This window comes from Megascapheus bottae, chromosome 32 (assembly GCF_031878675.1).
Source record: "Megascapheus bottae isolate mThoBot1 chromosome 32, mThoBot2.hap1, whole genome shotgun sequence".
NCBI classification, from domain to species: Eukaryota; Metazoa; Chordata; class Mammalia; order Rodentia; family Geomyidae; genus Megascapheus; species Megascapheus bottae.
In genome coordinates, this window is record NC_143540.1 from 3,799,017 (window position 1) to 3,813,520 (window position 14,504).

Sequence of the window (14,504 nt, forward strand, 5' to 3'; positions counted from 1 at the left end):
GCCAGTTCCCGGTTTGAATTCAGGGCCTGAGCACTGTCCTTGGGTTTTCTCAGGCTAGAGCTCTACCACTTGAGCCACAGTACCACTTCTGTTTTTTGCTATGTATGTGATATTCAGGAATTGAACTCAGGGCTTCATATATACTAGGCAAGCACTCTACCACTAGGCCAAACTCCTGGCCCCAAATTAAATGTTTTCTATAAACATTTAAACAACCCCGGGCCTGAAAAAAAATACAATTAATAACATGTACCTATATCTAGGTTCTTGCAGTTGGGCACGGTGGCTTACACCTATAATCCTACAACTAAGAAGGCTTAGATCTGAGGATCACCGTTCACAGCCAGCCAGACAACCCTGGCAAGAAAATCTGTGAGATTCTTATCTCCAATTAATCACCAGAAAGCCAGAAACGGAGCTGTGGCTCAAGTGGAAGAGCACTATTCTCTAGCTCAGAAAGACAAGGGAGAGCATCCAGGCCCTGAGTTCAAAATCAGGACCAGAAGGGAAAAACAAAAACAAACAAAAAACTCCCACTTTGGCTTTAATAACTAAATCTGCCTACAAGAGCAAATAAATTTTAGCCGAGCGGTGGCTCATGCCTATAATCCTAGCTACTCAGGAGGCTGAGATCTGGGGATCAAGGTTCAAAGCCAGCCTGCGCACAAAAGGACCTGAGATTCTTTATCTCCAGTTAACCTCTAGAAAATGGGAAGTGGAGCTTGGCTCTCAAGGGTAGGGTGGTAGCCTTGAGCTGAAGAGCTCAGGGACAGCACCCAGGCTGAGTTCAAACCCCATGACCCACCAAAAAAAAAAGAGCAAACTAGGTCACTTCTTGGAATAAGCTAAAGCTAAAAGAGAAAATAATCATAATTCTCCACAGTTCTAAGGACACAATAGTCAGTCAGTTTATCTGTTCATCCCTCCATTACACATCTCTTCATCCTCATCCTCACTTCTGAGCTAACATGTCACTGTCATGTCCTCCAGAAAGACGATCAACACCTCAAGTCTCTCGATGAAAACATACCTGGCACTCTGTTATGACAACAGTCTACGCTGGCCTGGAAATATCAGAGCTGTCCTACCAATAATTATCATGATTCCAGAAAAGGTACTACAAAGAAATAAATACTTTCAAAAAAGGCAAACTCAACTATCACAAGAGAGGAGCACAGCAAAACCATGCAAGATCTGTGTAGAATCACCTTTACATTTACAAGACAGCCTGTCATTCCTAGTTTACTTTATCTTCACCACAGCCTTGAGGAGCATCAACCCCACTGGGCAGATGACGAGGGCGGCACAGCTCAGGTGTGGAGCTGCTTCCAGAACCCTGGATTCAGTGACAGCCAATCCTCTGAACTCACATGATTACTCCATTGCCTTGAACACATCAGGCTTTATAATAAACTGACGGAAAAATGAATTTGGTAAATTCATTTCCTTTACATTTGTGCACAAAATAAAAGTGTCTCTCTTAGACACTTACAATCTCTTGCCAATCAACTTTAATGTCAGGGGAAGGGAATACCTTAGTTAAGTCACTACAATTCAACCATTAGGTTTGGAGCTCAGCACAGTACTAGGCACTGGAAACATACAGAAACAGCAAATAAAGGACCTGCTCTGGAGCATTTGCAATCTTCTTGGAGAGACAACACTCACAATGTAAGGCATGGCTGTGTTGTACCTGAGCATTCACAAGGCTAAGAAAACAGATGCTAAATAATCTGGACAGATTTCTAAAGCCATGGGAAAAAACCAACTACTCTATCACTTGAGCCACAGCACTACTGCTAGCTTTTTTGTGATTAACTAGAGCTAAAAATCTCATAGACTTTCCTGACTTTGGAACTTTCAGTAAGTCAGAGGATCTAGACTGAGTTGGAGTAAATGTAAAACACTAACTATGTGACTGGTGACAGTTCACAACGGAAGACAGGAAAGGGACCAGCTTTCCCAGGCCCAATGGCATCTGCTGTTCTCCTTCCCAGGAAGAGCCCAGGCCCTGGGACCTGTGTGTTTCCCAGTTCCATGAGAAGCTGTAGGCTAGACCTAAGCTAGACAGTCTCCTTCCAAATCACCTGCGTAGTGCAGGTGAGGAACTGAATGGCAAAAGGAGACAATTCACCTGTCAGTCCCATGAAATCTCATCCTATTATCCACCTATAATTCTTAAAAGTATAAGCACCTCCAGTACTTTGCTTTAAAATGTCTCCCCTTAGTAAACATGAGGGAATTTTGGAGAAAAGGGCATGTAAGTTACGAAGAGTTTACCTAAGTGTCTAATGACTGACTGCTTTCTCAATTTTGATATTTAAAACAGCACTAGGAGATTCAGTAACAATTGGCGAGTTAACTAAAAATAAGGCAAAACAAAAGCAAAAACAAAGAAGAACTAAGCAGATCTACTTCCTTATACTCCCCTTGCTTTCAATTACAAAACTGCAATTTTATTCTCTTCCTTTTGGCTACTGAAAGCAGCACAAGTATTCTCCAAAGGAAATGTTTTAATTTTTTAAATGTGAAACCAATATTCTAGGGGGACAAAACGAAGCTATTTAAGTAGGTCAGAGCTATAACTATACAACAGACAAGTCTTTACAATAAAATATTAAAAGTCACAAATAACAGTCTTTCCAAAAAGAAGCCAAGTACGGGAAAAAAAAAAAAAAGTTACAACCCTGCATTTACAGAATTACAATAAGCGGCAGATTAAAACAAAACAAACAAGACTTTTTGAAAGACTCTTAAATACATACTACTTACATGACACCTTGCAGAACTTTCTGGGGATCAGGGTCAAATAGCCTGTCAACATAGTGGCGACTGCTAGCTGTTACTTCCTAGAAAGTAGGGGAGAAATGATGACATCTGAAGCCATGCATATCAAAATTTATAGCATCACCCCCAAACATCAACCAGCTACATCATCTATTTGAAGGCAGGTGTACAGATTCCTACTCAAAACTTGTTGCTGCCTCCACCTGTCTATCTGGAATATGCAGGCCAGGGGTTGTTCTTAAAAGAACTGCAAACTGGGCCGGGAGTTTGGCCTAGTGGTAGAGTGCTTGCCTAGCATGCACGAAGACCCGGGTTCGATTCCTCAGTACCACATACATAGAAAAAAGCCAGAAGTGGTGCTGAGGCTCAAGTGGTAGAGCTCTAGCTTTGAGAAAGTCCAAGGACAGTGCTCAGGCCCTGAGCTCAAGCCCAGGACTGGCAAAAAAAAAAAAAAAAAAAAAGAACTGCAAACTGCAGTGTGCCCTTCAAGATGTCGAAGATCAGTATTTTTGTTTTCCAAGAGCCACCCATTTCAAAAATAACGAAGTCCATGGAAAAACTGAACTGAAAGATAGATACAAAGTACAAAACTACGCTCATTTAAAAGTAAAAGGGGAAAATACTGAGGACATTTTTGTAGCTTACTTTGCTAACTCACTCTGAGAAAAGCTTGGGACTCCATGACAAATGGCAAGCTCGGGAAGAGACAAGACACCAATTCCCATCAGAAACTTAACTAGACAATGAGCTCTCTCTCATGAATCTGGGCACACAGTCTTCCTCAACTTAGGAAGCAGGCTAACAGATAGAAGTCATATATGTAGAAGTATTTTAATACAGAGTAATATAAGTTGGGCACAGACGGTTCGTGCCAGTAATCCTACCTACTCAGGAGACAGAGCTAAGGATTTCTGCTGAAGCCAGCCCAAGTAGGAAAGTTTCAAGGAACTCTTATTAAGCACTCTCTAAAACAAACAAACAAACAAACAAAAAAGCTAAAAGTGGATCTATGGTTCAAGTGGGAGAAAACTAGCTTTGAGAAAACAAACAAACAAACAACAAAAAAAAAAAAACAAAAAACAGCTCCAGGCTCTGAGTTCAAGACGCAAGACTCCAAGCGGGGGAAGGTGTGATGGGACTTTAGTAAACACAGAGGAGACAAAATTTGTTCCTCAGCCAAAGAAAAGGGTGAGTGTGCCTGGTATCTGAGGGAGACCCTTGGACTGACCCCGAAAATAAAAACAAAACAAAAACTTCAATAATAGAGTTGTCACATTCCTGTAAAGGAAAACAATCAGAATTGGGCTGATTATAGGTCCAACAGAACAATCTACCTAGTCTAAACTAGATGAGGCACGGTGAATGGAGAGCTAGGATATAAAGAGTAACTGGAGCCAGGTAGTGCATGCCTGTAATCCTAGCATTCAGGAGGCTGAGATCTCAAAAAGTTCAAAATAAAACAAAACAGAACAACCAAGGGGAGATACTTACCTCCTTTTATTTTTACTTATTTGTATTTTTTTTTGTCTGCTGTGGGGCTTGAACTCTGGGCCTGCGCTGTGTCCCTGAGCACTTCAGCTCGAGGCTATGGCTCTACCACTTGAGCCACAGTGCCACGTCTGGTTTTCTGGTGGTTAGAGATAAGAATCCCATGGACATTCGTGCCCTGGCTGGCTCCTGACTAACTAGGATGCCAGGCATGAGCCACTGGCACCCAGTTTATATTTATTTTCAATAGTGCATTATTTAAAGCCAAGAGCATGCACTGAAGAACGGAGGCGAAGGATTTGTTGCACATCTGCTTTCAGAAGCCTGCTGGAATATGCTCATGTACTGCCACCACTTAGCGGTAAATCATCACTGAGAGAAAGTAACTTTTTCAGTGTACTCAGAAGAGCTAAGTGCCAAGGTGGCATGCCAGTTTAAAAGACTAAGTTACAAAACTCTAGCTTTGGAGAACTGCACAGATTCCCGTTTGCCAGCAGTCAAAGGAACCCAAATCAATGTGATGCTTTCATTCTCATCTCCTCACTGGCAATTCAATTATTTTACTACTTCCAATATTAACTCCGTGTATGAAAATCCAACACTAGAAGCAAACAAGCAGAAATGATTGCAGCACTATTGGCCACTAAAGCACTCTCTAGTCAGGTCTGCTTTCCTCACGTAACAGAACCAGAGCTGGAAGGACTCTTTAATAATTATGGGTCCCATCAATTCCTTGCTGTGTAAACACAAGCCTCTTATGATCTTCATCCAGAGGTCAGATCATCAAATCTTAAATAGGGCTACAAGTAATGACAAAAACATATCAGGAAGTAATATATCAAGAGCAAAAGCTAGGGTACAGCAGGGTTTATTTGTTTGGGTTTTTTGGTCAATCAATTTAAGATACATTTTCCCCTTTGGCTGCTTTTTCGCTGTTTTTTGGGGGTTTGTTTTGTTTTTGTAAAAGTAAGTTCTTCCGGGCACATCAAATCCTTAGCCTCTGTTCTATTTTATGGTGGATCTTAGTTTTACTGTTCCACAACTCTACATCTCAAGTCTCTCAGTGAGGTTAAAACAATCATGAAAAGGCACTGTATCTGGGCTTAAAGACATGTGTCTGCATAGCAACCCTGCTGCTCAGCATCTGGCTCGTGGATGCCACAAGCACTGGGAATCTGAAGATGAAAAGCAGAGCAAGGACCAATGTCTCTTTCTACTCTAACTGTCCTCACTCTTCTGTGTCCCCCACGAGTACTTGAAAACACAAGTCTGCAGAAGACGAAGGCAGCACTGGAGAGGAGTTACTAGCTGGAAGAACGAGGGGAGAAAGGCTTCTCAGACAAGGTGGTTTTGGCAAACGAGTGACAGTATACCAGGAAGACAAGGAAAAACAAACAAGCCAATGTTAGGATCACAACCCTGGGACATACTTACACATCAGCAAGTATACCAACTGCTGGGTGTGGGGGGAAAAAACAGAGGGCACATGCCTCCAAAGAGAAGACGGCTCAGGAAAGCCGGGGCCAGCAAACACCTACACCAAGCCTGATGAATAGCCAAGTGAGGCTATTTGGTTGCAGGCATGGTGTTGTGCCAGTCCACAGCTTAAGTTACATTAGCGGTTCAACACTGAGACTGCGCAATAGAAAGACACTCTGCCAACTCTCGCAGTACACCTCAGGAGTGGTACTGGGCCAGCGGCCTTCTGAACAAAAAGGCCTTATTTGCTCAAGGGCAGCAATGGCCTTGCCTTGGAGCTATCCATGGTGCTTGTCTCCCGCCTGGCTGGCTGTCTCTTCTACCTGCTGCTGCTCTGGCTTTCCTATCATAGGCCCCCCTCAGGGTCTAAACAATGTGTCACTCGCATTGGGTTTGCAATAATGACCATCATAAGCCACTTTATACCCCATCTGCTACACAAAGCCCTTTCTGGGGACACAGCACCTTTGCAGGAGATGGCCAGCATATTCCGAACATAAAATGAAAGGCCTCTGGAGCCAAACCGCACACAGCATCTTTATTTCCAGTCCTGGGGCTTGAGCACAGAACACAGGGCCTGGGCACTGTCCCTGAGCTTCTTTTTCTCAAGGCTAGCACTCTACCACTAAGCCACATTCCCAGGCCCCCTTGTATGAATCTCAAAGCTGTACTGTAGTACTTTTATTCACAACCTCATATGACTTAAAATTACATTCTGGCTAAGCATATTCTGATGACTGTTGCGGGGACAAGTAAAGGTGCTGATTTAGAACTAATGCCGGGATTCAAGAACCCACAGCTCCTTAAAATTATGTGTTTTCCTGAGGAAGAGGATGTGGAGTAGCTTACCCCAGAAGGGCTAAGAACCACTTATGTATAAATGTGTCAGCAGACAACACTGCCTCACCCAAGAGGTAAAGCTTCTGTATACCATGCCTGATCAAGCTGATTATGGTGGCTCTTCCTCTTCCTCTTCTTAGCCCATCGATCACCATTCAGGTTCAGAGCCTTTTGAAAGCTGAATAAAGAAAATTTAACCTTCTTCCTCAACCAGGACAAAAGATGCTAATGTTCTGTAACAACTTTCCAGGTGGTAAGCATCTCCAAATATTAACAGGTCCATGGACTGGAAATTCTTCCCACTTAACCAGTTTTCTTTTCTTTTCTTTGTTTTGTTGTTAATCATGGTCTTGAACTCTGGGCCTGGGATCTGTCCCTGAGCTCTTCTGCTCAAGGCTACCGCTCTATCCCTTGAACCACAGGACCAGTTCCAGTTTCCTAGTGGTTCATTGCAGATAAGAGTCTCACAGGGCTTTTGTGCCCGGGCTGGCTTGGAACTACAATCTTCAGATCTCAGCCTCCTGAGTAGATTACACGAGTGAGCCACTGGCGCCTGGACTCACAGTTTCCTTCCCCTCTCTCCTTCGCTCCCTCTCCTCCTCTCACCCCTCCCTCTGTACCTCCCCCCCTCCTTTTTTTTTTTTTTTGCCAGTCCTGGGGCTTGAACTCAGGGCCTGGGCATTGTCCTTGAGCCACAGCACCACTTTCGGCTTTTTCTGTGGTTTTGGGGAATTGAACCCAGGGCTTTGTACATGCTAGGCAAGCACGCTACCACCCCTCACAGTTTTATTTTCTAATATAAAGGACAACACTGTCTCACTGTCCTCCTTCCCAAATAACCCTATTATGAATAAACCGAAGAATCTAAGTAGCTCTTTATTCTTTTAAGCTTATGGAATTAAGTCAAAATGACAGGGTTGAGAAGTGGAAGGCCTTTCATTCCTATACAAACAGTCCAGGTATCGCTGTGGGGTTCAGTGATGGCAGATACTTTCTGATTTCCAGTAGGTAACTAGAATTTTGTTTTGTTGCCTACTACCTTTACCAGAACTCCACATGGCAGATGGTATTATGAAACAACCGCCAACTCAGAAATCACAAAGATACAAATCACCAGGATGGGGACGTGGTCAGTGGTAATGCACTCACCCAGTGCATCTGAGGCCCTGGATTTACATTTACATAGGTGATCATTAAGTTTCCTTATCCCCACCACTAAGGATTTTAACATCCACAGCTTCTACACACAGGGAAAGGCTTCCTGAGTACCGGGTGTCTGAATTTAGGTGGCAATCTGACCTTAAGGTCCTGAGACACACAATAAGCACACCCATTTCTTCACAGCCTGCCACTGAAGAGCAAGAAGTTCCTCCTGATTAACTTATGCCCATCTGCTGATATCCCCTGTACTTAACCGGTAAGGTAAACTAACTACAAGATTTTCCAGATGCTGAACAGATTTCATTCTGTATTCATGACTAACAACCAAGGCTGAAGCAGACCTGGGTTTGTCAGTTGCCTATGTAAGAGAGCAAATCAATATGAAGCAAGAGGCAAAGCCAACGGAACACAACTACTGTCAAGAACTCAAGGAACTAAAGTTCTATCTGGAATCTGAATAGCTTATAGTTTTAATGGCTGGCTGCCCCCTCCCCACCAAAAAAAAAAAACAGACTGGCATTTGGAAGACTGTAGAGAGGCAGATTATTTATCAATACCTTGCTTATCTGTCTACACCAGCCTACGGTGTGATCAAAGGCATATTTCCCTTGCCTCTCTCAAACCATTAAAGCATTACAGTAGGCAAACTCAATCCTCTTAACAAGGTCTTCCATGGGCATACATTTTCAGTTTGTTAAGTCTAATTGGTTGATTTTATTTTTTTTTAAATACATCTGAGGATTCATCACCAAACATAAGATTCTGTGGATTTCTTCCTGTCTTATTCTAAAAATTTTACATTTTACAATAAAAATCTATCATCCACTTGCTGGTGGCTCACGCTGGTAATCCTAGTTACTCAGAAGGCTGAGATCTGAGGATCCCAGAGCAAAGTCAGCCCAGGCAAGAACTCCTATCTCCAAATAATATCCAAAAAGCCAGGAGTAGAGGTATGATCCAAGTGGTAGAGCACCACCCTTGGGAGAAAAAGCTAAGGGAGAGCATGGGAGACCCTCAGTACTGTAACAAAACCAAAACACAACCAAGTTTTTTAGGGGAGGGGCACTAGGGATTAAACCCCAAATCTTACAATGGTACTGCCACTCTGAAAAAGTTCATCAGATCCTTTGCACACTAGCACACACTGACTGCATACCCTGGAAACTATGCTTCTAGGCTCTACACGACTGCTCACAGCAGCTTATTATAATGGCCCAAACTGCCTAACAACCAAAATGTCCAATAGGTGAATGATTAAACAAACTAGTATACAATGGAATCCCATCCTATATGATAGATGCCACTTAACAAGAATGAAGATGGGACACACAAACACACACCACTGGGAGCACAAATGCCACCCAGGCATTACAAGTAACCCTGGAGGAATCTCAAGCGCACTATGCTGAGTAACAACAGCTAATAGCAAAAAACTGCATGTCGTGTAGTCATAGAAAACGGCATTACAGAGAAGGGGAGCAGGTTTGTAGTTGTCAGGGGTTAATGGTGGAGGTAGGAGTGACTAGATTACAGATTTTAAAGAAGTATTGTGAAGGAGATCCTATCCTGGGGTGAGAGGAAATGGGGGGATGGGACTGTTTTCTACCTTGATGGAGGTGGCAAATCCATGATGACAGGAGATGCACAGGCTTACCCTAGTGGCTGAGGTCAGACACTGTACTGTAGTTGTGTAAGTCAGAACCCATGGGGGAACACACATGAAGTATACACGACACCTCCATACACTCTTTGCCACTTCCTAAGGATCTATACTCATTTCCAACCATAAAACAAGCTGCAAGTTTGCAAAACGGGACGATCTGCAAATCAGTTGTAAAGGGTGAGGGTGTGAGGCTCAACACAAACCAGACAGGAATAGAGAGATCATAGGGCCATCTGCTAAAAGCTGGAGCTGGTCCATCTCCCAAAGCAGACAGCCCAACCATCAAGTATCTAGTACAGGCAGGACAAAGAGTTTAAGAAAGGACAACAGTTCACTTCCGAATTAATTCACACTCTAAGAAGATAAAGCAGAATAATTACAAACAGCCTTGATAAAACTTTGCCTGCAAGTCTCCTCTGTCTTTTTTTCCCTTCCCTCGTGGGCTCTTAACTTGTTCTTGGACTTCCAGGTCAGTATCTTTTTCAGGGAAAGCCTTCCTATTTCTGTGGGACTGTTGGATAAATACTCCCCTCACCCTAATGCTAACATCTCCAAGAAGACCTGCCTGTGCACCTGCCCAACACCATGCCTGGAAAATGTCCAAAGCTCCAAATACATTACAGGAAGAAATCCACAGGAAGCTGTAATTCACATCACAGACGGCAGCCAGTAAGTACTGCAGTTTGGAAGGACCCAACGATCAACTTTAACCTAAGAAGGTAGTATCCACGGGATGGACAATTCATGGACAGGGTAAAGAATCTTAGGTTCAAAACTAAACACAGCAAGGTGTGGTAGTCCATACCTGTGATCACAGCACTTGGGACACTAAGGCAGAATAATGGAGAGTTCAAGGCCAACCTGAGCTACATGGTAAGGCTTCGTTTCAAAACACACACAAGACTGAGGTTAGTCACAGTGGCTTAACCTTAAGCTTGTACCCACTGATCAGGAGATGGGGGGGGGAATCATGATATCAGCAGGCAAAAAGTTAGTGAGATCTCGTATCAATGAAACGTGCAGAGTATGGTAGTGTGCTTGTAATCCCAAGTACAGGGAGGTATAGGTAAGAAGACCATGGTCTGAGGCCAGCTCTGGACAAAAATGTCAAGTAAAAGTATAAAGGGGGTGGGGTGGTGAGGGCTGAACACATGGCTCAAAATGGTCATGCCTGCTTGGCAAGCAGAAAGCCCAGAGTTCAAATACATCCCCTCCCCTCCACACACACACAAAAATAAGTAAATCAAAGGAGTGAGTCTCCCAAAATGTTCTTTAGGAAAATTAATGTAGAAATGAATTTCAAATGAGAAGTACAACAGGAGGAAACATTATTAAAGCCAGACATGGAGACTATCTATAGTCCCAGAGACTAGAGAGGCTGGCTGAAGAAGGGTCACCTCATAAGATGAAGGCCAGTAAAGCTCAGGAACAGTGCCCAGGGACCTGGGTTCAAGTCCCAGGACCAACACACAAACACACACCAATTAGTAAAATCAGTGAATCTAGAATTAAATCACTTATTTAAAAAAAAAGCAGGTAGATCCAGGAGCATGGCCTAGTGGTAGAGTGCTTGCCTAACATGCACAAAGCCCTGGATTCCATTCCTCAGTACCCCGTACATAGAAAAAACCCAACAACAACAATAACAGAAGTGGTGCTGTGGCTCAAGTGGTAGAGTGCCAACCTTGAGAAAGCCAAGGACAGTGCCCAAGCCCTGAACTCAATCAAGCCCCAGGATTGGCAAAAAACAAACAAACAAAAATGCAGGTAGAGATAGATAGCCAGGCAGGCAGGCAGGCAGGCAGACACACTTTCAATGAGATTTGGGTTAAAGCAAATTCTAACAGAAACTAGAAAGGTTTTGAACAGAATAAGGAGATAACTGCTTACTAAAAACTGAAGTAAATAACAATTTTCTATTGTACACACTATACAGGTTGATAATGTATCAAGTAGTAAAAGAGCTGTTCTTCAGGTGAACTGAAGAACAATCAAAATGTAGATGATATACCTGGTAATGGAGAGACCTAGATAATCAGTTAGAGGTTAGTCCAGTGCCCCTCCACCCCCCCAAAAAAATTAGCAAAGCTCTCTCTCAACAAATAAGCCAAGTAACGGCAGTGCACAACTATGATCCAGCTAGGCAAGGAGACACATGTAGAGAGAATCCAGGAGTTCAAGCCCCAGGATCGACATTCAAAGAAAAAGATTCTCGATTTGTTGTCACCTTAAACGTTTTCAAGGCCACAGCTTGCTATCTGGCCCTAGCGTTTTCAACAGGTGTGCTTGTGGGAGAAGAGAAACCAGCCGCAGTACCTAACACATCACCTGGAATCCAACCACCCTCTCCCCCGCAGATTGCCCTCCACACGCTACACGGGTCTGCCTCTTTCTTCCTTATTTCCAGATGAACCATTAAGTTAAAAAAAAAAACAAAAAAAACAAAACTGGACCAGTCTGAATCTTGACAGTTCACAAACGCCCGCGCTGTCAGCTCCCAGCAAACTTTCACTAACGGCTCCTTGTCCTTTCCAAGGTAAACAGTGAAAGATGAAAAGTAGTCTTCGTTGTCTGCCTTGAACAACAACAGGAGAACACAAAACAACAGGTATTCCTTCTTGTCAGGCCCTTCCCTCCTTTTGCTAATGAGGAAAAGCTGGCCCAACCCTCAACCTCTTTTATTGAGACAATGAAGTTAGAAGATGAAGAAGGAAGGTTAGAAGAGAGAGAGAAAGAGAAATAGAGGAGAGGGCGGGAGGATCACACACGAACACACCACACACATACATACTACACACACATACACACACACACTCACATACACACATATACACACATACTACACACACTCACATACACAAACACTACACACACACATACTCACATACATACACACATACTACACACACACACTCACATACACAAACACTACACTCACATACACTCACATACACACATACTACACACACACACACCCCTGCAGACATGGAAAGGGCCGTTCTTGGAGGACAGCACCCCGGGAAGAGTGGCAGCTCGGGGGAGTCCACACGTGCGGGTCCCGGTCCAGGGCCTGGGGGTGCGGGGACCAGAGCCACCTGAAGCCCTGAAGGGCCGTGGGGGGGCACCGGTTACCCGTCCCGTCCCCGCCCCGCCCCGCCCCTCTCGCCGCGCGGGCTCGGATTCCGGAGCTTCCCGGTCCCGGCACCCCAGCCGGGGGTCCGCGCGCGCGGGGCCCGGGGTCGATGGGCAGGAGGGAGGGGAAGCGGGGAAGGTCCGGGCGCCCCCGCCCCGCGGCCTCGCGGCCCCGCGGCCGGCCACCCCGCCCCGCCGGCGTGAGGAGCTCCGGAAGCGGGAGCGGGGCCGGGGTCGCGGGGGACCCCGCCGCCTCCTCCTCCGGCCCCACGCGCGGCCGAGGCGCCGGTCACCGCCGGAGGGGGGGGGGTCCCCAGCGACGTCCCCGCTCCCCGCGGGTCACTCACCGAGAGGACGCTCATGCGGATTGGGGTCTCCAGCAGACACGCCATCTTGAGCCTTCCCACCCGGCTGGCTGCCGGCGCCGGCGCGGGGGCCGGCACTTTCGACACCCGCCTAAAGACCCCCGGAGCCTCCGCGGGAGAGTCGGGACCGGCACGCCGGAACGTACGCCCCCGTGCCCCGGACAGCGCTCGGCGACCGGAAGGGAGCTCGTAAGACTGAGGAAAGTGAGGCGAGGGGAAACGCGTCAGGGCGCCGGCTTGGCGAAACGGCCGCTGCGAAACGGCCGCTCCGCTCGGCCCGGGTCGGAGGTGGGCGCGGGCGGCGTTGTACGCATGCGCACGGGGCGGCCGGCGTCTGCGGCCCGCCGCCGCGGGGGGCGGGGCCACTCCCGGTGGGCGTGGCCTCGTGGGTGGGCGGAGCTTCGGGCCAGGCGCTGCCCGTCAGGACTCGATAGATGGGGTGCGCGGGTTCTGTTTTTGTTGTTTATTGGTTTTGTTTTTCAGTTTTCAGAAAAGCTCGGTGGAGCCGCTTGCATCGTGTGAAGTTCGCTTTCACGCTGGTCTCACTCTTGTCTTTACACCTGATGATTATTCTGAAATCAGGGCTTCTCGACACCAACCAGGGTCCGAATGTGACAGGTGACTGCCCGCTCCCGCTTCTCCCCGTCGAGAATGGACTTCAGTCATCAGAGATTATTAAATCTCCTTTCCACTTCAGTTTTCCCGAGTGTTAAATAAGACTTGATGGAGGAGCCTCAGTGAACACCAGTACTTAGTCTGGAACGTAAAAAGATTCATACAACACGCGGGATAGCCTGTTTCTGGCCTCTGAATCAATTCGGGGTGGAGGGGGCTTGATCAAACGTTTGAATGTTTTATGGAGAAATGAGGCCACATGCCTGAATTAGGCTGTTGCCTCCCCCCTGGACTAAAGCTAAAGATAGCCTTCCAAGTGTCGTCCTTCAGTTTGAGTCTCCTTGATTTTCCCAGTGCACACTAAAATCTCCAGGGCAACCGCATTCCCAAGGCTCACGTGTGGGCTGTCAACCTAGCTGCTCAGAAGGCTGAGATCTGAGGATCGCGGTTCACAGCCAGCCTGGACAGGGAAGTCCAAGAGACTCTGCTCTCCAGTTCACTACTCAACAGCCAGAAATGGAACTGTGGCTCAAGTGGTGGAACAAATCGCTCCACTGGAGCAAAACAGCCGAGGGACAACCATCAACCCCCTACACTGACATAATACATAGATAAGTAAATAAATAAGTGCATAATGTATAGCAAATATAGATAAGGAAATACAAGTAAACATAAGTAAATGTAGATAAGCATCTGTAACAGCTATTTACATGTAATAAATACAAATACAAGCGAATACATGTAAAGCTATTAAAATGCTTATGTAGTATGTAAATGTATACTTTATGTAAATATATGTGATTATATATAAATCACATATTTATGTAAATTCACACTAGCATAAGTACATATTTATGTAAATACATACTTCATGTCAGTATCTACATGCAAATCCACATATACTTACACAGAGATTTACATGTAAATATGTTTACCTAAGGCACGTGTAAATTTGCATGTAAAATAAATACATG

The 14,504-nt window shown here is 45.4% G+C and overlaps 1 protein-coding gene across 4 annotated transcripts in view; it reads right to left on the reverse strand.

The window, feature by feature from the left end:
- Armc8 (armadillo repeat containing 8) overlaps positions 1-13,201 on the reverse strand; it is a 45,262-nt gene extending 32,061 nt beyond the window's left edge. For 2 of the 4 annotated variants that reach the window (XM_090323392.1, XM_090323390.1), the window contains exons 1-2: positions 12,898-13,201; positions 2,773-2,849 (exon numbers count right to left, since the gene is read on the reverse strand). In XM_090323392.1, the coding sequence (XP_090179518.1) occupies positions 2,773-2,849; positions 12,898-12,942 (122 nt within the window). In that variant the 5' untranslated portion in view covers positions 12,943-13,201. Of the gene's footprint in view, positions 1-2,772; positions 2,850-6,685; positions 6,773-12,393; positions 12,415-12,897 lie in introns of those variants that run through there. The other 2 variants (XM_090323394.1, XM_090323393.1) reach the window with 2 other exon arrangements.
- Between the last annotated feature and the right edge of the window lie 1,303 nt (positions 13,202-14,504).